A 23,722-nucleotide genomic window follows, 5' to 3' on the forward strand; every position below is an offset into this window, starting at 1 on the left:
TGGACTTAAGATTTATCTTTGATTTACAATACAGCAAAGCAGCCTAAAACTGCACTGTGAGCTCATAAGCAACCAAGTAAATTACAGCAATAGTACACTGTAAATCATATGTATCCCAGGCATAACTTTATATTTCAGAAGACAACAAATAACAGCAGGTCAGCAAGGCCCCAGAGATTTGAATTTTGTATTTGAACAAAAGAGAGAACATTAACAAGTAAAGGTTCTTACATAATTCCAATAATCCACCCACACTGCACCTCTGTACCAATTTTGCTATTACTACAAGATTAGTGAACCCTACAAGAATCACATAATTCATCTATGCTTGCTTTGCTACGTCTCCCACCCGGGCACAATCCATTCACTCACTCTTAGCATGATGATGGTGGGAACGAAAAAAAAAATCATATTCACACCTCAACAAATACTACATCTATCTCAGATGCAGCCACATATAACAAGGTGTCGGTGGTGGAAACCATGATTGCAAATGTGTATAATCTGTAGCCATATTAAGGAGAGACATGAACAGGAAATAATCCCAACCTTTCTTCCCCTCAGTGTTTTGTTTTGATGATTTGTGTCTAAGAACTTGAAAATGGAAGGTATTTATTTCTTCTGAATCTACTTATTATTACTTTGAATGTGTGTAATTTGTTATTTTGTACCCTTTCAAAAGGAGAAAGGATGGAATGGTGGGAATGGAACAGTCTGTGGCAGTTGAAATTTTACAATTGTTCCTCAACTCTTGGTCCTTAGAAAATTAGGCCTTTGGAGTTCTGCAAATAGGGACAAATCTGACTAATTGGGAGGCCATCAGGGTATTCCTTTCAGTCAAGAAGGCAATGACATGACAAAAATTCTGAGCTGATTGGAATTTTGAGGGGCTAGGTGTCTCCTCTGGACAGCTTACAGTATGTGTTGAGCTTTGGTGGATTAGTGAATACAAAGAAGAATAAAAGGGAAGGAGGGAATGTAATAGAGTAAGTATCCATGTAAAGAAGAGAAAAATAAAATACATGGCAGAGAAGATATGTTCACCTACCAGTCTGTGTGTAACTAGAACTGAGGGAGAAAAACATACACTGGAAAAATATTAGGAAAAAGTGGAAAACTCTTAATAGACATTGATCAAGAGACAACTTGAAATGTTTTACTGTAAATAAATTCAGTACTGTTCTTATCTGGTTTGGGAGGGTTTGAATGGATTATGGTTGTTCATGTTATTTTAATAATATTTTGATTAAGCCTTATTTTCTTCTATAATGTTAGTAAATAATGTTATCCTATGTCTTGTTATCCACTGAGAGTATTGTTTTTAAGTACAAGTATCAAATGCAAACCTTAGAAAGGAGCAGAGAAGGCAATGGAAAAATTCTGAGCTGATTGGAATTTTGAGGGGCTAGTTGTCTCCTCTGGACAGATTACAGTATGTGTTGAGCTTTGGTGGATTAGTGATAGTGAAAGGGAAAAATCCTTTTTTGTCTCAGAATTTACTGTATGTTTAAAGTCAGGAGAAGTAGGGTGAATTGCCCTGCTTTCTACCAAAAATTAAACTGTTGCTTGTATCAGCTATGGATATTGGACACTCGTTGGATGAGGCCATGTTATTCTTACACTCTTAACACTGGGACAGTCCAGTTTTTGCCCAGCTGAGGACCGACTAGCCTACACTGGACCATTAAAAAGCCAGAGCTCTAGTTTGCACGTGTCTATAGCAATGTGAGCTTATTTGCCTTTGCACTGACCTTTTCCTAAGGCAGATACTCCACCTGCTCCATCCAGTGCTACTTTCAGCAGAGGACGGATCTTCCCCTCTTCCCAGGCATCGTTCGCATAAAGGAGAAGCCAATTTCAACTACCCTCCGCTGTAGGAGAACACTTCAACCTCCCTGGACACACAATAGCAGATTTAAAGGTAGCCATCCTGCAGCAAAAAAACTTCAGGACCAGACTTCAGAGAGAAACTGCTGAGCTTCAGAGTAGCAGCTGTGTTAGTCTGTATCTGCAAAAAGTACTTGTGGCACCTTAGAGACTAACAAATTTTTTTGAGCATTTGTTAGTCTCTAAGGTGCCACAAGTACTCCTGTTCTTTTTGCTGAGCTTGAGTCCATTTGAAAATCTGATACCATCAGCTCAGGATTAAACAAAGACTGTGAATGGCTAGCCAACTACAAAAGCAGTTTCTCCTCCCTTGGTGTTCACACCTCAGCTGCTAGAAGAGGACTTCACCCTCCCTGATGGAACTAACCTCGTTATCCCTAGCCTGATTCTTGCTTCCATATTTATACCTGCCTCTAGAAATTTCCACTACATGCATCCGATGAACTGGATATTCACCCCCGAAAGCTTACGCTCCAGTACATCTGTTAGTGTATAAGGTGCCACAGGCCTCTACTCTCCCCTTGTGCACTGATGTGGCCCTTGAAGACTCTTATTCCTAGCATGCAACGCTCCCACCGCTTGCAGAGTATTGCATGCTGGGATCTGAAGTCTACAGGCTGAACTTTGGCCACGTCGAACACCACTTCCTCCGCCGCTATACATTGCGCATGCGCTCTTTTTTCCTTCCCCTCGAACCGCTTCCCGCCTGCCTATTCTAGCTCACGCGCCCCCTGCTGCTTCAGCAGGGGCAGCGCGTGAGTGCTGGGCCGCGAGGCCAAGTCTAGCGAGCTGTCAACTGAGGGGGGGGCGGAAGGAGAAGAGAGAGGGGAGGAAGCGCGCATGCGCCAGTTGGGTTCTGCCACTGCCGTCGCCGCTCTCGTGTCCGCGGCGAGGTTGGCGTTGGATCGCATTGCGCGCGGCCGCCGCGGGGGGGTTGAGTCAATTCTTAGAGGAAAAGGGGGGAGAGGAGCACGCGCGGGCGTGCCCACGGAGGGGGAACGAGGCGGCGGCCGCTCGGTCCGGACCCCAGCCGAGTTCGGCGAGTCCTGCTCCCCCTCCCCGGCGTGAGCGAGCGGCGCCTCTGCCCGGCTCCTCCTCCCCTCCCCCCGCGGCAGCCAGCGAGCGAGCGAGCGAGCGAGATGGCGGCCGCTGGGACTCTGGCTAAGCACGAGCAGATCCTGGTGCTCGATCCGCCCACCGACCTCAAATTCAAAGGTACGAGGGGTGGGGGCCGAGTCGCCCGGGGCCGACAGGCTGCGGGGGGGGGGAGCCGGGCCCGGTCCGCCCCTTCCCCGGGGAGCGACTTCCCCGGGGTCGCGGCGGCGGCAAGGCCCCGTCCCGGTCTCCCTGCGGAGCGGGGAGCCAGAGCCGGTGACCGGGACACGGCGCCGCCGCCATCTTGAGATCCCGCAGGGAATCGTGTGTCTCGGGCCCGGCTCCGACCCAGGCCGCTCCCGGGCAGAGGCGGGCAGGTGCCGCAGTAGCCGCCCGGCGTTGCATGCCTCGCCCCCCCGTGCCTGGAGCGGGGCCTCTCCGCCCTCAGCCTGGGAGCGTCTGCGCCGCAGCCAGGCCCTTAAACCTCCCCAGACTGCCCAGTCGAGGGGACGGGGCAGCCCGGCCTCCATCGCCTGGGAGCTGGCCAGGGACGTGCCGCATCTCTGCCCTGCCCGCTTTCGGGGCGGGTCTCTGGGGATCGGCGGGAGTGACTGGGGGGGGCTCAGAGCGGGGATTGCTCCCTCCCCAAAACCTGTGTGGCGCGTCTTCCCCGGGGAGCGGGTAGGAGAGGCCCCGGGGCGGATGGTGCATGTGTGAGGAGAGACGCTCCCCCTTTCCCGGGGTGTCCTCAGCTCTGTTTGTTCCTTGTCCGTAGTCTCGCTCTGCTTGCGGCTGGGTTAAGTCCAGCTGTAGCGGGGAGGGAGTGGTGCTATTTTGCACCATTATCTGCTGGTATAACTAGGGGATCTGCAACGGCAAGCTCCTTTCCCAGGTGGAGTTTGTCCCTTTTGGGAGGGCAGATGACACGATGCCGGCGTATTTCGGAGCAGTTTTAGGTTAATCCTTTGGAGTGTCTCACTAGGCAGTTCATTAACTTTTGGTAATGAAGAAAAGGAATGTGAGAATTGCAAGTGCTTCTGTGTGTCAGATATTTATTTGTGGGGAGCTAGCTATGTAGTCTTACTAAGACTGGCTTAAAACCGTTCCCTTAAAATAGGCTCTGATTGATCTCTGATAAACCCCAGCTTGAACAGTGAGGGGGGTTCTGAACATAGGCACACATTCAGTTGCTAGGAAGACAGGCCCCTTGGAAGGTGAGGACCAAAAGAAAGTTGTGCAATGGTGATCATAATTATGTGGTAATTTTTAGTGCCCACAGATTGACAATGGGCATTAAGTGAACAATTTATTAAAGCTTTTATTCTGAAACAAAACTGTTACTGTTAATTTTGAGAAAATATAAATAAATCTATTTGCATAAACATAAATTCCTTAATTCTTCAAATAGTATCAGCAGTTCTTGTACTTCTTAGCTAATCCTTTAATCTTTCTTTGTATTTAACTTTTTACGTTTAACAGTGTTAATTCTTCAAGTTCTTTTTCTATTTATAGTATTTTGGGGAGCAGAGCAGTCTTTTCTTGCGTTCTTTGGGAAATTTTAGAATCATTTTGGTGGCTTATTTGTAGAACCCTTTAAATGGGCAAGTAGAATAAACTGATGTGATCTTGTCTTACAGAGGACAACTATGTTCCTGAAAAATAGCTCTAGGTAGCCCATGTTTTATCAACAGGGCATAAAGCTTGCTTATTACAGAAGACAGATTTACAACAAACTATAATTTTCATATCAGATTTGAATTATTCTCTACCCATTTAGTCAATTAAAATTAAACCTACAGGAATACGCTCACTAATTTTTTTGGTAGAACTTTTAAAATTGCATATTCTCTGATACACCCAAAATTATAGAGGGTTTTTTTTCTGTTGTACATTGTTAAAATGCTGCCAGGTTTTATGAAGTCTCTCACAGGGTTAGCAGACCCCAGAATTCTACGTGCTCTTTGAGAATGGCTGCACAGTATTATACATTTCAATACTCTGTTGTCTCCCAAGAAGAGTAGAAAGAGGGTACACACATGCATAGTAAACCAAAGCTAGTATGTATAATTGCAAGCATATCAACCTAGAATGTCTCTCTTAGCCAAAAATAAGCAACGTTTACTGGGTATAAACAGAACTGTTGAGATGTAAGAGATGCTGTCCTTGAATCATCATTGGTTTGCAAAGTCTATAGGAAGGATATGAATAAGCAAACAAATAGTCAGAGTGTGTACCTTCAGAATGGGAGACATACAAATTGTTTTAAGTGTAAACTTAAACTTTATTTAGACAAGTACAGGTGTTGGGAAGGCTTTTGTGGAAGGGAATTTTTAAGTAGAATATGAAGCAAAATGGGACCTTTGATGACTATATAGAAGGACCAGACCTATTGGTCAGACACAGCAGGTCAGTTCACTTACTATACATGCCATCCCAGTATGTACCCTTTTATGTTAAAATACGTCAGAACAATGTTCAGTTAACCACCATGCTTAACAACAAGGTACGATAAAACACTGTTTCTCCAAAGAAATAACTTAGAAAGTTGGGGGGGGGTGCGAAATAGATTGTAAGTAATATATTCTCCTTTTATTCCACTTAGACAAGCTGATAATAAGTAGTGTACCTTAAAAGAGGTTCTGTTTCAAATCCAATATGGCAAAATTGTCTTGCGTTGGTAAAAAGAATAGTGTTTTACTGTGATTGTCACTGATTTGCTGAAGTTCTTTTGATGGGGCAGAAAAGAAAGTGGTTGACTCATATAGCATTTCTATAATCAAACATTTGATGTGCACACTAGACATCCAGATTGGGATTTTTAGAGTCCAGAACAAAAACAGGCTATTTTTTTGCTCCCAAAGGATTTACTTTCTGATATTTATGATAGTCGAAAGAGGGTATGATATGTGTTTAACATGCTTTGATGTAAGCAGCGTGTTGCATTCAAAAATAAGCAAGTACTAGTCTTGTCAGGAAGCTCTGAGCAGCCTCCAGTAAAATGTTCCTGGTTTTTGCTTTCTTTACAGATGAGAAAGATGGTCAGCATCTTTGCTAACTGACTTAATTACTCAACCTTAATCAACAATTGCTGCACGAGGTCTGAATGAGAAGGTGTTACCATTTGGGGTTCATATAGGTTTAAGAAAATATCTGATGGTGGCTGATGAAATATGAAATATTTCCACTCCCGCCCTCACAATGAATGAAAGACTAGCATCCAGTATTTGTAGCCCCTAGATCTTTCAGTCTTAATAGCCTCTTGTTTGCTGAGGCAAAACCAGTTTTCTCTTCTGATGTAATGGGCAATAGTTGATCCTGTGATACTGTGGCAGTCATCAGATTTACTCATTACATTGTTGTTCTCATAAGTAGCTCTTAAAACATGTGATGAAAGTAAGTATAATTATAACTTTTTTTAACAAATGGAGAAACTGAGGCACAGAGTTGAAGTGATTTCCTGAATGAGCCACTGGCAATGCTGAGAATGGAACCCAGGTCTGTTGCCTCTTAGTCAGATGCTTTATCCACTGAACCATACTGCCTTCCTAAATCAGAGTATTCTTCCATCTCTCAGCCTAAAACATTTTGTTTATAACTTGAGATCTAAGAAGTTATAGCTATAGTGGCTTGGTATTATATTTTCAAATCTTTCAATCAATTATTTGCTTAAAATTCACTAGTTGTGAAAGTGGAACAACTTCACTGTATAGTATAAGGCTCTTTCAAATCAACCATGCAGATACTGATACATTTAGTAATCGTTGGGTGTTCTGATGTTCTCCACAAGTTGAAGCTGCAGTTTTAATCTATCATCAATCTCTTGACTCTAAACAGATTTCTGTCATGTTTAAAAGTCAGGTACTGTATATACTCGTTCATAAGCCGAATTTTTTAGTAAAAGAGGGAAGCACCAGAGAAGGGGGTCGGCTTATGAACGGGTATAGAGAGGGAGAGATGGGACACAGCCCCTCCCTCCCAACAGAGGGGGCAAGGAGAGGCAGCACAGCCAACAGAGCCAGAAGGGAGGAGGCGGGACCAGAGTCTCTCCTCTTCTGGCCACACTGCTCTCCCCCCAGCCTCCGAAAAACAGCTCTGGGGCTGGCAGGCTGCAGCTGTGCCGCTCAGCCCTGCCCACAGAGCATGCTATGTTGGAGCAGCTCCAGCCAGGTCAGAGACATCCTCCCCTGGCCCTCCCCAGATAAGGTGGGAAGGGATGGGATGCAGAGAGTGTGGGGGTCCCGGGCTAGGGGTGGGGTCATGTGGGGGGTGGTCACAGGGGTTACTTCCCTGATTCCCAGTCCCCGCCCCCCCCAAATTTTTTTTCTCCACCAGTTGCTGTCCCAGCCCATCAGGGTAAGCAACTGGTGCACAGGGACACTTGTTTACTTAGGTTTACCTCCCTGCCTGTGGATGCTCGAGGTAAACAAACCATCTCGACCCATCAGCAGCTTATCCTGATGGCCCGGGAGCCAAAGTTTGCTGACCCCTGTATTATAGGGTTGGCTTATGAATGGGTCATAAAATTTTTCCATTTTTACTTATCCGTCTTGGGGCAAGGGGGGGTCGGCTTATAAACGAACCAGCTTATGATAGAGTATATACGGTAGTTTGTTATTGACACTTGAAGCTTTTCAGTTAAAGGTCTGAATTGTCATGGGATCTCAGCATGGTCTTCATTAAATTGATAAAGGCTCTTTTTTAACCTTTAAAAGGTATGTATGAATGAGAGAGTTTAATTGGGGTTACTTTCTGCGTGTCAGTCCTTTTTTTTCTTATCTAAGAGCTGCTCCAGCCTTTAAAAATATAATTAAGTCAATAATAAACAAGGTATGTGTTTTGCATACACCCTACCTAAATTTCTTCAAAATATTGTGTCAGAGTTCATCATTAACAAGTACATTTCCCAGAAGTGAAGAAGAGCTCAGTGTAAGCTCTAAAGCTTGTCTGTCTCACAATAGAAGTTGGTCCAATAAAAGATATTACCTAACCCACTTTGTCTCTCTTAATATCCTGGGAGTAACTTAATATCCTGGGAGTAACACTACATTAACAAGTCACTCATTTTGCTAGTATTTAATAACCATGCTCCTGGCCATCCTGGTAAAACGTTGCTTCTTGTTCCAAGTCTTTCTAGTAACTATGGAATATTAGACACATTTAATTTGGAGTAGTTTGTAAGTATTTATGTCACCAAATATTTTCTCGCTCCCTTTAAAGTTTAAAAAAATCCTTTTGTTACTAACATCTCAAATTATTAAAAATGAAAAAAACCTAAAATTCAGATTTTATAATGAAGATTTTTTGCCTTTTCCTCAATTTGGACAATGAAAATAGATTAGTCACCTTCATTTTCTGGCTCTCTTACACTAGCATAATACTTCTCTGTTCGTTGCAAACGTCGCAGAGGAGTATTTAAATATAGTCTCTTCACTGTAATTTAAAAAAAAGGTATGAACATTTCTATTTACTAAGCCTGAATTTTGGGAGTAATTGACTTAATCCTTTAAAGGATTATCAGCCAGTATCTTATTTAGGGTGCATATTTCAAATAACTTATTGGCATCACATAGGAATATTTTAAGATTTAAAAAAATGCTTTCTTTTGAGTATTGCTTATCCTTGATTGAGGTTCTTCATTGAAGATCTTGTTACAGGAATGTGAAATCCAGTTGTGTTTCTATTGAAAAGGTCACTTACTTGAAAGTGTAAACAAAGTATCATTACAGATATGAGCAAGAGTACAGTGGTGGTGTTTTTCCATTTTGTTCCTGATTTTGTCATGTTTTGGGCTAGAATAAAAACATAAATAAATAGACTGAAATCACTCAGTTACCAATAATGATCAGTATAGCAGATCAGATTTCATTTCTCATTATCAATCTGATTTGTAATCTAAACTCATTAGAAGAGTGTAAAATTGCCTCCTGTTAGAACCAGTATTCATGCAGATTAACATGTTCAGGCTACATAAAATATTGCAGGGAAACACTTTCTAGTTTTATGTCAAGTATAGATGTCCTTCTGGGATTTCTCATGATTATTAAAAGCATATCAAATAAGTATTGGAGTTCAGTAGTATGCTTTGTAATCACTGCCTTGCTATTGGTAATGTTGAAAGCTACGGGATATGCATTACTGCAAATCGAGAAGGTTGAATTTAAGAGTAAAAATAGCTCACTGTTAAATCCATTCCCCTGCTTTCAAGATCTGTTGCCAGAATTGGCCCAGGCTATGCCTTTTTGTGTAGGGAGGATTTGAACTCCTTAAATGTAATCTGCCTGCTTTATTTGAGTGTGCCTGCATTGGGTGATCTTTTGGCACTGCCCAAAGTGCCAACAGGATTGTGGCCGATTAGTATTGAGTTGTGTTGTCTCAGACTTCACTGTGAAGTAAATGTTCCTGAATAAAAATAACAGAAAATAAAGTCATACTAGTTACATTTAAAAAAATCAAAATATTAGATTGCACAGGGAAAATTTGATGAAAATGGTTATGCGCACAATTGTGATTTTCCTATTTATAAAATGACGAACTCTTTTATACTTAATGTGTCTGTATGCTAAGTGTTAGTAGTGTGTACTGAGATATATCATTCTATCTTAAGTTGAATATCTAAGATTCAGTGAATAGTCATTGATTTTTAAGGCCAAAAGTGTGTGACCTCATTCACAACACAGGCTATAGAATTTCACCAAGTGATTATTGGCCAAAAATAACTTTTAGTAAGATGGACAGACTCTCTTTCCTTAACCTGTATGTTATATAATTTTAACATTAGTTTAATAAAATCATATAATTTTTTGTAGTGGCAATGAAATGTAAGATAAAGTAACAATGATTTGTATAGATGTGTTAAGAAAAAATAAAATTCAACATTTAAAAAACTTTGACCAGTCAGTATTTACAGGGAAGTGTTGTGACCATTGTCATCTCGTAATCTCACAGTTAGGACAGAACTCAAAACTGAGTAATAGACGGGTTATATTGCTTTGCCAAGTTAGGAGTACTGTAGGTGTATTTGATACTGACTGCTGTTAGATTTATTAAAGCTGAAAATAGTGTGACAAGTTATGTTGGTAATAGTGGCATGTCTTGCTATTTATTCAGATAAAAAATTTTATCAATAAATACTTAGAGTATTTGTTGTCAAAGGGCTACCTTCTTCTTTCATTGGAGTTAACAGGAGTTTTGTTGCTCAGTTTATCCCACTTCCAGGCGCTGGAGAAACACCAGCTATACATGATCCTAGATCTCTCTCAAGTGCTGCTAATCATAGTTTGAGAATGAAACTGACAGATCTTTTTTATTGTTTAAGGCCACTATGAAAAACAGAACCTTGAAGCATAGTTCAAAGATAGCACTGTGGTGGGAATCCTAGTTCCTCAGCCAAGGGGGTCGTATATAGTGCATTGGATGTTTCAATACAGCACTGTCCTCTAATGGTTCATTGCTGAATGAGGTGGTTCATATCCTTATAAACTTCTGGCCAGTTTAGTCATTTGATTGATAGCTGTCTTATAAACTAGGCAATCAGTAGCCATTTAAAGGATTGCAATATACTTATCTTGCCAATTGCAAAATCAAGTTGAAAGAAAAGACTGAGGAGAGCTTAGTTCATACGAAACTAGTAAGGAAAATTATGAAATATATGAACCGTTAAGGGACTAATTATAGAGTGGTTTACATTAAGATCACAGTTGTCTCATTTGAGAACTTCCAGTATGGATGGAGAAGGTTAATACCAAACACAGACATATTAATTTGATAGACAAAATCAACCGCAAGTTTGATCAGTAATACGAGTTGTAGCATTCTGCACAATTCTTACTAAAAATAGGAAAGTAGAATCACAAGTCTGGTATATTGTAATTAAGAAATTCCACTTTCTTGTTTTTTTGTTTTATCCTTTAAGTCATAAAACTTAATTTCTGATATAACAAAGATGCAATTTATTCTTGGGGTGCGCGTATTTATAACAATCTTGATTATAACGTATTTGATTATAATGTACTTGAGCATTGATTTCTGAGGGAGAAGAGCTTTCAGTGAAGCTTTCTTGTGCTTTTTAGCCCAAAAGTGAAAGTTTTGATAAAATTTTGTTTTGTAAAATTTGTTTTGGCTATGTTTAGTAGTTTTGAATAATGGGATGTGGGCTTTGGGGGAGGGAGTCCTTCACTTTTGACTTTATTATGCTTTAAATCATTTAATTTAGAAATGAAACTACCAGCATATGATATTCAACTTGAATACAGTTGGCAGTGAGGTTTGGAGAAATCTTCTGTTTATGCAGCTGTCGTGGCAAAAAAAGCATATTAGGTACTTGAGAGAATTTTTAAAAAGATAAAGAATAACCCAGAAAATATGTGTTGGCATAACTGAGTATAATACTTGCTTAGAGTAACGTCTAGTTTGACACTTAAGAGCCCAAAAAGGTCTGGAGAAGGTGGCCTGAAGTATGGTGATAGTTAAATATGCCTAGAGATCGTAATAAACTAGGGTTTTAACTTTGAAAGAAGTTAGAAAAGCTTGTCTGCAATATTTAAAATTCTAGATTGTATTTCTACATTGTCTTGTAATACAAAGTGTATGTGGGGGGCTCTCAGTAAACTTAGAACAAAACAGAAATACTGTTCAACGCACATAGCCTATGGAGTTGAATTCATTGCAAGAGGTTACAATCAAATACCGGAGCTAAATTTAGAAAAGAATTAGATAATTATTAATGATTTTGATGATGTTCATGCTAAAATAGGGGTGATAATTTTTATTGAAAATGGAGGTTCTTTTGTCTTTGCAGTTTTCATGATATCTAGCATATGCCATTTCACTTCCTTATAGTATCTTTGGTTAGGGTTTTTGGGTGTGGAGATGTGTGTAATACCCAATTTTGAAATAAACTGTGGTACTATTGTGCAGTATAGTCCTGATTTTTCCAAAATCCTGTTATCTGAACCTCTGCATTATTCGAATCCCTTCCTACTCCCTCATGCTGGGAAGGGATTTGCATAACAGAGCAGAGACCCCCGGCTGCAGGGTACAGTTACCAACTTTCATGCAGTAAATAAGTACCCCTACTTTCACAATAAGCCAAAAATCAAGCTAATCCCATTTCAAAACAAGCCAATCCCTAAGAACCCCAATAGTCTGTGACTAGATCCCACGGCGTGCAGTCTGGGACTGTGGTGGGCCTGCTGTGCACCCCTGACTCCTCCTCCCCTGCCCCCCCCTTTGCCCCTGCTCGCTGGGAGCCGATTTAAAAAAAAAAAGAAAAGAAGCTACAAGCTAAAAACTAGCCAACAAGCAACTCAAACCAATTAAGCCAAAAACAAGCCCAATTTCTGCCTTTTTTTTTGCGGGTTTGGCATGTCTGCTGCAGGGAAGCCTATCTTACTGTGGAGGTGCCGGGAAAGCTGCGGTCCTGATGGCGCAGAGCAGAGTCTGGGCTGAGGGTCTCTGCTCTGCCCTGCCAGGACCTCAGTCTCCCTCTTTCAGCTTGTGCCTGCAATAATGGAGAGTGAGTGAGCAGAGCCCTGACGGTGGAACTGTAGAGGGCTTCCTATGCTGCTGCTCGTTATTGATTATCCGAACTTCCTATTATCTGAATAAAATCCTGAGTCCCTCCTGGTAGTTGGATAACTGGGAGTATGCTGTATTAGTTTTACTTGATGGAACGTGATTTGAGGTTACTGAGATAACTGTTTTATAGTTCTAAATCAGATGGAGTAGGTTACCAACAAGAATACTATTTTTTTTTTTAAAGCAGATGATCTAGTACTTTCCTGAGTAACTTAAAGGCAGGTCCCATCAGTGCCCTTAAAACTAACTGTTGAAGACATGAGTATCAGTCTGTTTCTCTACACTTCTAATTAATCTTTGCATCTCTGGGTGAAAACTCACAATGTGTTTGGTTTTTTTGCCCATGAACCTGCAATGAGATATTTGTACATTTAGAGAGCTTGTATGTCAATGGCCTATTGGATAGAGCACTCAACTGGGAGTCAGGAGACCTGGATTTTATTCCCAGCTCTGCAACTCTCCTGCCTGGTGACCATGGGCACATCACTTCACCTCCCTGTTTCCCCACTGTAAAATGGGGACAATTATACTGACCTTCTTTGATATCTACTGATTCAACATGCTATGTAAGGGCTAGGTATTATTATCTAGACCTGCATTTAGAAAATTTAAAATATGACGCTGAAACCTGTTGAGGTTGGACTTTGTGCTTTGTATCAGGCAGAGGAGGTTGGAGAGCAGTAACAAAAAAATGAAACTAATTTGATTTAAAAAAAAAACCAGCAAACTTTCATGGGCTGCTTGCTATTACGGGATGAGAAGAGCAAAAAGTATCTCCCTTCCAAAGTCCCCAATAACGTAAATGCATACACTTGTGTTTGTTCACAGCAGGAGCAGAATTATGAAACTTGAAAAAAGTTGCTTTCCCTCTGTTGCTGGAACTTTATGCACAAGGGAAGCAGTGGTGACCAGGAGGGTGATTTTTGAGTTCTTGCATTAGGTTCAGTACTTTGAATGTCCCTTGTTTTGAGATTGGTCTCTTTGATAACAAGTTTTTGTAGCATGCTGGTCCCTGGAATAAAGTGTCTTGAGGAAGCTGATTTTGATTAGGCTTTTTGCGGAGAGACTGAGTACCGTATATACTCGTTCATAAGCTGAATATTTTTGGTAAAAAAGTGACTCATCAAAGAGTGGCTTATAAAAGGGTCTACACCAAAATTTGGAATTATTGAATTGAATATCTAATACATTGTTATTTTGTTTACCTGGAGCGTCTGCAAGCATGGAGCTCCTCAGCACCCTGTGACTACGGTTTGCAGCTCCCATTGGCTGGGAATGGCGAACCACGGCCACAGGAAGCTGAGGGGTCCATGCCTGCAGACTCTCCAGGTAAACAAAACGTCCCGACCCGCCGGTGGCTTATCCTGACAGGCTGGGAGCCAGAGTTTGCCGATGCATTTAGTGATGTCAATATTGCAGCCTTTTAAAGTTGCAAAGGCTTTGTTTAGTGGGCTAGATTGGCTTGAAAGGAATACTTAAAAGAGCAGTGGAGATCTGCATGACACAGTTTGACCCATGCATTTCACAAAATGCTATACCTTATAAGCCAGTCAGAAAAATACAATGAATGATAGTACTATAGCACTGGTGTCAGTCCACTACTGTGTAATTTGATCTCTTCATGCATTTCTACCTATGGACCTCATAAGTCTTGAGCCAATATGAAAATATAATGTGCAGAATTGATGGAATATCTATTAAAATTGAAATCACATGTTATCCCCACAGACATGCCAATCTACAGGGCTGCTTTGAAATAAACAAAGAACAATAATAATTTGACGGTGATAAAGCAGGTGACATTCCTATATAAAGTCCTACAAAATCTATAACTACAATAATAATCAATTTTCATACTGAACAACGGTGAAATAAAAAGAAAAAGGTGTGCTTATCACGCAGCATTCAAACTTAAAGTTGTTGAATATGCAGAAACAAACAATAATTGCGCTGCTGCTCGTGAATTCTGTATCAATGAGAAGCAAGTAAGAGAATGGCGAAAAAATAAAACACTAAAAGACATACCAAGAAGCAAGAAAAAATGTCCAATGAGGTGCGCTTCATTTTCTGAGCTGGAGAAAGATCTCAATAATTGGGTTGTTGAATGCCGACAAAATGGGTACATTGTCACTAGAACTGGAATTCGTCTGCCTACTCTGCAAATGTCAAAAGAAGACAAATGCAAGTCAGTAAAGCCATCAGTGTTTGTCGCATCAGCGAGTTGGTGTACTTGCTTCGTGAACCGTCATAGTCTGTGTCATCATCAGCGAACAAAGATAGCGCAAAAGCTGCTGAGAGATCTGGAAGAAAAATTCGGATCTTTCCGAAGTTTATTATAAAATATCTAAAGGAATATGCATTTGAACTGTCACAAATAGGAAATATGGACAAAACACCGATGACATTCGATCTCCCGAGCAACAGAACGGTAATCGCTGTTGGTGAAAAAACAGTTGTAATTAAAACCACTGACCATGAAAAAATCCATTTTACGGTGGTTTTATCATGTTTGGCAAATGGATCAAAGCTCCATCCTGTTATTTTTAAAAGAAAAACCTTGCCTAAAAACATGAAATTTCCTACAGGTGTCATCATACATGCACACAAAAAGGGATGGATGGATGAAAGTGGGACTATTGAATGTCTGGGAAAAGTGTGGAATAAGAGACCAGGAACACGTTTCAAGACACCTGCTATGCTCGTTTGGGACGTGTTCAGGGCACACAAGATGGATGAGGTGAAAAATGAGGCCAAAAATATGAAAACTACTTTGGCTGTAATACCTGGAGGCTTAACTTTTCAGTTCTACAACCGCTTGATGTCTGCCTGAACAAACCCTTTAAAGACAGGCTACGCAAAATGTGGTCTGAATGGATGTGCTCAGGCATGGTGAAGTTGAAAAAAAGCAGGAATCTTATGAAGCCCGAAATCAGTCTGGTCACCCAATGGATCAAGGATGCGTGGGTGTCCATTCCCTTGGAAATGATAGAAAAATCATTTAGGAAATGCTGTCTCAGCAATGCACTCGACGGGTCAGAAGATGATGACACAACAGAGACTGATGATGAGAAGGAATCTGAGTCTGAAGATGACACTGCCGACATCTACAATGACCATGCAGGTGCAGCTGTGACTGAAGCCGAGTTTAATGAACTGTTTGGTGAATCAGAGACTGATTCAGACTTTGAAGGATTTTAAGACTTTTTAAAGTCTCATATTGTTCTAAGTTACTTGTTTTAAATATCCATTTACTGATTTTAAATATTGACTGTAATTTTGAAGGCAAATACATATTTGTTCAATTGTTGTTATAACAGGTTTTTCATTAGATTACATTAAAATAATTCTCGCAAAACTTTTGAGTGTTTGTTGTGATGCCAGCTTTTAAAATATAGCAGTTGGAAAACTTTGGCTCCCAGCCTGTCAGGGTAAGCCACTGGCAGTTTGGTAAGTTTTGTTTACTTGGAGCATCTGCAGGCACAGAGCCCCTCAGCTCCCAGTGGCTGTGGTTTGCCGTTCCCAGCCAATGGGAGCTGCGGGAAGTGCCACCACTTCCCGCAGCTCCCATTGACTGGGAATGACAAACCACAGCCACTGGGAGCTGAGGGGCTCCGTGCCTGTGAACGCTCCAAGTAAACAAAACTTACCCTAACGGGCCAGGAGCCAGTTTGCCAACCCCTGAAATATAGGGTCGGCTTATGAAAGGGTCATACAGTTTTTGCTATTTTTACCTATCCATCTTGGGGGGTCGGCTTATAAACGAACAGGCTAATGAACGAGTATATATGGTAGTTTGGCACCAGGGCCATAATAGTTGGTAGTCTGAGATGATTAAAATGAATTTTTGATTCCTTATATATCATTTTTAAGAATTGCTTTCCTGTTGCAGCAGAGGCTAGAAAGATGTATGAAAACTAGCCTGGAAGCTCCATTTTTTGAGAAGGCACTTATGCCTTATGGTACTGCTTATTGGACATGTTGAATAAACTCGAAACCTTCACTGTGCTTCAGCCCCACCATTGGTGGCTGTTTTGGTAGGTTTTCATCTGATATACTATCTTTCATTGTCAGTGGTTTATCCAGTTTTGCTGTACCAGTCTGGCATTCTTTGTGTGGTTTCTAGAAAAAGAGTTCCTGTGAGTATCTCTTAGTTCATCCGTTATTTGGTTTATTTAGATTAGGCAACATGTTGCAGTTCCTGCAGTAAAGGATCATGCCATAGCCAATACACAACTGAAATATAATGGTTGATCACCTATACTTAGCAGTCCCTGACACGTGGCCTTGGACATCACTTGTTTTATTAAACATTCACATTTAGCTCTTGGAAGAGGAGAATATTTTATCAGTGTAAAGTTTTGAAAGACTTATTTTCTCTCTCCCACTGTATCCCCGGGGAGAATAAGAGTTGTTCAAAATTTTAAAATTTTCTAATTGATATGGAGTCATAATATTCAGTAGGAATAACATTGCCATTAAGTGAAAGTAGGATGTGAGTTTGGAATTAACAAAAAGAGATGTGGACTTTTAATATAAATAATTGAAAATGAGCCTCCAAGAAAACTTGTCACTCTGCTAAATGGATGTGTGAGGAATATCTTTCAATAAAAAAGAACCAGGAAGGTGCAGCAATTGAATATAAATCAGGCTTACTGTCTTGTGCTTTTAAATTCTAAAGCTAACTTAAATTAAGACTTAAGTAGTTCTGGCAAAAAGTTACTTATTTTCTTATCAGGTATTGGTTTGTTTGGCTTATAATCACCCTCCCAAATTACAAATTTTAATTTTAATTTCAATTTTAACACACCATAATATTGTATTTACACAATAAAATGTAACTGTTGATTGTGAGTACCGAAGCACTTCATTAGAGATGTGCTGAAGTGTAAGCATGCATAGTTATAGTAATATAAATATTTCATATCAGCTGGGATAAAGTAGTTCTCTCCCATGATGTTTCAAATTACCATCAGCTATACAGCGTTGTTTGAGTACGTATGATCTTTTGTGTATTAAGTGGTTAATGTTGTACTCATTGGATTCATCATGCCACTGACACCATCAACTGAGTGTCAGGTTTTGGACCAATATGAGGTTATAAACTAGGATTCTTTGAGTGGGAGTTTACTGCTCTGTCTGGTTTGAAACTGCTAGGCTTCTTCCCGGCTAAGAAGCTGGCAAAAAGTATCTTTTTAAAGATTTTTTTTCCCCACAGTGAGGCCTGTCAGTACCGCCTTCAGGCATGCCTGGCAAACTGCACTGATGTTGCTGCTCAGTGTTCTACCTCTGTCAGAGGTAGACAGGATCTCTCTACGGGTTAAAAATAGAGCTCTTCCCACTCCTAAGGGAAAATCTTTGGCAGATCCACTAGCAATCTGCATGATGACTGACAGCCTGTCAGGATGGGGAGCTAGATGGAATCTTATATAACACATGGCAAGTGGTGTACTCTTCTGAAGTCCTAGTCTAGAATCAACCTTCCGGAATTATGAGCATGCAAGTGTCAGCTTGTTTTCAAAGGTGCTCTGAGTCACACATTTATGAGGAGAATGGTATAACTACTACCATAGTTTAGCTCATGTCCAAAAAGAACAAACAACAAAAGATTATATTGCAGATCTTGAAATACCTGGATTTGTGACTCAGAGATATCGATAGGCTGAATGGCTCAGTCATAATGAGCTGGAAGTGGGAGAATCAGAGTTAAACCAGCAAGTCTTCAGTCAGATTATATAGAGTCGGTTCCTTCCGCAAGAGACTCATGTTGCAATCCAGTTCATAGGGAAGATAACCAAATTCTGCAAATATTTTCGCTTAGAGACTACAGTGGATGCACTACCACTTCCCTTATCTGATCTACAGTGATCCCTTTTTACTGTTAACCTTTGCATCCAGATGGTCAAAGGGGTCATCTTGGCTTGAGTTTTGGTTGGTAATCCTGATTTCCTCTTCTGGCCCGCATGCCCTTGCCTTCCCAGATAGTGTGTCCTCCATGAGTTAGTACTAATCTCTTGATCTCATCTACCACACACCTTTGACCTACCCAAACCTGCAGTGTATGAAGCTTGCCTTGTGGAAACTGAAACACCATGCCTCCTAGAGTAGGCTGTGAAATACTCTCAAGTTGCTTGATTTCCTTGTTAGATCCAGAAAATTTTCTACTATTTTGGCCATCCATAGTCTTTCAGGAGGAAGACAAATCTCTGGAGATCGTCCATGAAGGGCATTTTGGACATCTCTTTAAATTGTTTACAGAAGAGTCTGAGTTCCAGGTCCTTGAAAGTGCAAGTCTAAGCAGCAAATGGTAGGTATCTCATTCTTTGCTGTGTCATCAAGCTGTGCTTTGCTGTGTCATGTAAGGCCGTACTTAACTTGTGATATTGCAGAAATTGTGGATTCCCCAGTATTAGGCTTTCACTGCAGTTTTGACAGTGGGAGCCCCGCCATTCATGCAGGTGACAGTAGGAACCCCGGCTGCCCTGTGGTTGAGAGCAGTAGCCCCTGCTCTCAGCCCTAAGCCCCCACTCATCCCCAGGTGGCCAACAGGAAAAAATCATGGAAAAGTAATTATGGACTTCATTACCACAAAATTGTTTAATGCTATCTCTATTCTCAATGTGATCTGTTATTTTACTTTCACTCCTGGGGGAATTCTGTGGCACTGTGTGTGTGTGTGCGCGCGCGCGCATATTTCATGTGCTGCACATATTTTTAATTTTTTGTGTGCAGAAAATAGCTTCTGCTGAAAAGTTGCTGCAGTTCTGCATTTTGCCTGAGGTGCTGTGACGCTAGAACACAGCAGCTGCTTCTAGTCAGTCCCAGGTAAAGTAGGGAAGAGAGAGAGCCTGCCTTCTTCACAGTGCCTGTTGGGCCAGATCAGGAGACAGGCGATATGGGGAGACAGACAGCATGGCGCTGCTGGGGGGGGGGCGGTCAGAAGGGCTCATAAGGGCTAGTGGGGGAGGACAGAGACTGGGGCATGGGTTGAATGGGAGTGGAGGTGCAGGGCCATGGGCAGAGGGGATTGGTCGAGGGAGGTGCAGGGCCACATGGAGATGAGGGGAAGGGGCTAGCTGAGGGACACTTGGGGATTGGGTGGTGCAGGGACATATGGGGATGGGTGAGGGGGTGTAGGGCCACATGGGGACGGGCTTGGCTGAGTGGGGGCACAGAGACACATGGGGACAAGGGAGGAGGGTTCACGGACACATGGGATGGGGGGAGTGGGTGTCTGAGTGGGGGTGCAGGGACACATGGGGACAGGAGCAGACATGCCTGACTGAATGGGAGAGACTAGGGGTCAGCTAGGGTCTGCATGGGGACGCTCCCTAACAATCCCTACCTGCCCTCCCAAAAAAAACCTGTTTCCCACCTATACCCAGCAGCCCTCCACGTTCACACCCACTTCCCAGCAAGTATTTCCCTCCCCATCAGCTCTTCTGTTACCCCTGACTCCCTCAAGCCTTTGCATTGCTTCTGAGGGGTGCGGAAAATATGGTTCTGTACTGTAGTTTAAATGAATTATTATTCAGTTTTGTAATAATGTGCCTAGTAAGGAATCTATTTGTCAAAAACATTTCCTGAATCTTTTTTGTTGTCTGTATTGTTAAACAGGTATTTTGAAATAAATTACCAAAATAATTGAAACTGGTATGATTATATTGTGTTACGTTGACAAATAAAATGTGCAGAATTTTGCAAAATTTTTAATTTTTTGGTGCAGAATTCCCCCAGGAGTATACTATGTCCTTTATGGTTAATGGCCATTTTATGCAATATTACCTGCCTAGGCACAGTGAAACATATTATGGGGAAAATTACGCAGGTGCATAGTTTCCTGAGGTGTAATTGTTAATGCGTTTTTTTTATAAGTGAGACATCTTCTAATTCATCCTTTGTTTTTCCTCCTGTTGACACTGCTATTGGACATCACATTTTAATGGGTCTGCAAACTTTCCCTGTGAACAATAGGAAAATCTCTTACCTGAAAATTTCCTTTCGTCTAGTAGGAAAGTCTACAGATATAATTTACTCAGGACTAGGATTGTTTAGAGGGAGAATTAAACTGTTGTGCTCACCACCATTTTCTGTGTGTTCACAAATACATATATGTTCCAGAAGTTTGGGTGGAATTTGAAGTTGTTCTGAAATAGCAAGTGTTTATATGATTTCTCCTTTTAATAACTTCCGAATTAAACTTTAATGAACATAACTCTTTGGAAGTATCTTTAGCTGCCTGGGTCTTCAGCTAAGTTGCCTCCAAGCTGCGTGGCCATGTGGCAGGCTGTAAAGGGCTGCGCAGGCACGCAACCACAAGGGCCTGGAGAGGACAGAAGTAGGGGGTTTGTGGGGAGGGGAGCAAGTTGGTCCTGGCTCTGCTGCCGGCAGGGAGAGGTGCCTCTCCTCCAGAGCTACTGCTGATGGGGAGAGGGCCTGGGGGGAATTTTCTGGCCCCAGCCCCGGGGCTGCTGCCAGCAGGGAGAGGGCTGGGGGGAGCCTTCTGACCCCAGCCCCAGGACAGCCTACACCCCAAACCCCTCATCCCCAGTCCCACTCCAGAGCCCGCACCCCCCTGCAGTCCAAGTCCAATCCTCTGCCCAAGACCTGAGCCCTCTCCTGCACCCCAAGTCCCTCATCCCTGGCCCCACCCCAGAGCCCTCACCCCAACCGTCTGCCCCAGCCCTGAGTCCCCTCCCACACTCCGAACCCCTCGGCCCCACTCCTGCCACACATCACCTCCATATTGGTGCACATAACAAAATTCATTCTGCACATGGATATAAAAAATAAGAGGGAACATTAGTCTTCGGGGTGTTGCCTCTCCCAGCCTGCCTTGATTGATCACTCTGGTTTCTGCCTCCTAAGAGTTGTAAGCATTAGAGAGACTAGGGTGATGATCACTTTAGATAAGCTATTACCAACAGGAGAGTGGGGTGGGAGGAGGTATTGTTTCATGGTCTCTGTGTATATAATGTCTTCTGCAGTTTCCACAGTATGCATCCGATGAAGTGAGCTCTAGCTCACAAAAGCTCATGCTCAAATAAATTGGTTAGTCTCTAAGGTGCCACAAGTACTCCTTTTCTTTTTAGGGTGACCAGATGTCCCGATTTTGTAGGGGCAGTCCCGATATTTGGGGTTTTTTCTTATATAGGTGCCTATTATCCTCCACCCCCATCCCGATTTTTCACACTTTCTATTTGGTCACCCTAGGAGAGATCAATTTTAATGGTTCTGCAGACTTTTGCTGCCAAAAAGATTTTCCTCCTGTCCTGTTCCTCTTTTCACCAGAATAGAGTGGAACCAGGTCTTCACTAGAAACTTTTGCTGATGTAGTTTTGTGGTTTAAGGGTGTACATTTTTTTGTGGGGTGTTATTTCAACACTGGCAAAACCCCTAGTGTAGCTGCAGTTTGTGCTGGCAAATGTACTTTATGCCTATGTAGCTTATTTTACGCGCTAAACCAGGATAAGCGCTTTTTTGTTTGCAGGTTGGATTGACTTAAATCAAAGTGGTTTTAATCACCTAGCAGGAAACATTGATTTAAATAATCAATTTTAATCGTGTTTTGCATTTGTAATTTTTATTATTTTCCTAAAGAAAGATTGATTCTCATTAGTTGGTAACCATTAGAACGTATTGATTTGAAACTAAATATAGCCTTTACACTAAATTTGGTGCTCTTTTTTGCTAGTCAGGATGATACACTGTATGCACATTTACTTCATCAGAATATAACAACTTATATTCATTCAGATTCTTAACTTTTTTACTTTTTTATTATGTTTAGAAAATGGTGAATGATGCATTTCGTATTTATTAGATTAATTTTTTACTTGTTTTGTGTCAAGCTCTGGATGGAAATTCAATTAAAATTCACAATTTTTTATTAAATAAAACGACTTTAAAAGTGCTGGATACACAAGAAAAAAAGTTATCAAAATGTTTTGCATTTAATATTGGCTTATTAAACAAAGGATGTATTATCTATAGTTAGTGAATTGAACTGATTGTTTCTGGTCATAGCGTCTTGCAAGGTTTTAGAACTAGAAGATCTCACATTCTCACATCTAGTTTTTACTAGTCTTCATGCTGGAAGAGAAAAACAAACTTTCCTGCTTTTTCAACTCCCAGTTGGTTTCTTAACTTTGAATGAACTGGTGATTAAACTGAACTAGTTGAATAAATTGAAATGAAGAAAATACTCTCTTTGACCCTGCAGAAGAGGCTACTGGTGTCAAAAGCCGGTTTAGGACTTCAGCAAACTTTGATTCCAGTTGCTTAGTAAATGGCTTCCACCAGTTCAGTGGTTTGATTTGCTTTAAAACTTGGCAGGAAACATTTATTGCTTAATAGTAAAGTTTGTAATTAATTTTAAATGATTTAAATAGATTATAATTTTAGGACTTATGTAGCTTGTCAGTTTCAAATTTATTTTTAAGTGGGTCTATTTTTAAAAAATACATTTTTTTAAAACTAAATATAAGTTTATTTATATTTTTAAAAAAACATCAATTTTTATTCACCCTGTTTCTGCTATAACCTGCATCTGTGCTAGGATGATATGCTCTTATAACTGTATCAGTATACCTTTTCTAGTATAGATATTTAGAACTAAGTCTTCCAAAACTTCTCCGCACACCTGCGATAAGTATGCTACAGCCAGAATGGGAAGATCAGGGCAGTCCTGGTCCTACCACTATACGCAGACCTCTTTAACCACCCAAGAGTGCACTTGTCATCATCGATGCACCTGTTGTGGGCCCACTTGCCCTGCCCAGGTTTCTCTGTGGTGTCAATGTGGTATGAAGAATGATCTTCAGCTGATGACAGAAACCAGTCTCATATAACTGACCCGACCACATGTTTGTTTACCTGGCTTTGGTTTGCCAAGCTACTCATGGGCCCTTCTGAATCAATTTTGAACGAGCCAGGGACAATGTGCCACCAGCCTTCATGCTTGGGGCTGGCCAGCAGGAGGATCCCAGGTGCAGCTGTGGACAAAGACAGAGAATGTCTCACATGACTGACTGCCGTCTTACCAGTTTGGTGGTGGCCTGAGGGTTCTGCACTTCGCTGATGAGGCTGATGCAAATTGGCTTTGCAAGCTCCGCATTCAATAAGATGAAATGTAGACATGGTTGAATTGGAAGCCTCTATCCATTCC

General features: G+C 41.4%; 1 protein-coding gene across 1 annotated transcript in view; it reads left to right on the forward strand.

Moving 5' to 3' along the window:
• The first annotated feature begins 2,871 nt into the window (after positions 1 to 2,871).
• The window catches only part of VAPA (VAMP associated protein A), a 40,767-nt gene continuing 19,916 nt past the window's right edge, over positions 2,872 to 23,722 (forward strand). Inside the window, exon 1 of the mRNA XM_074944646.1 lies at positions 2,872 to 3,102. Coding sequence (XP_074800747.1) covers positions 3,027 to 3,102 — 76 coding nt within the window. The 5' untranslated portion in view covers positions 2,872 to 3,026. The remainder of the gene's footprint in view (positions 3,103 to 23,722) is intronic.

Source organism: Natator depressus, chromosome 2 (assembly GCF_965152275.1).
Source record: "Natator depressus isolate rNatDep1 chromosome 2, rNatDep2.hap1, whole genome shotgun sequence".
NCBI lineage: Eukaryota > Metazoa > Chordata > Testudines > Cheloniidae > Natator > Natator depressus.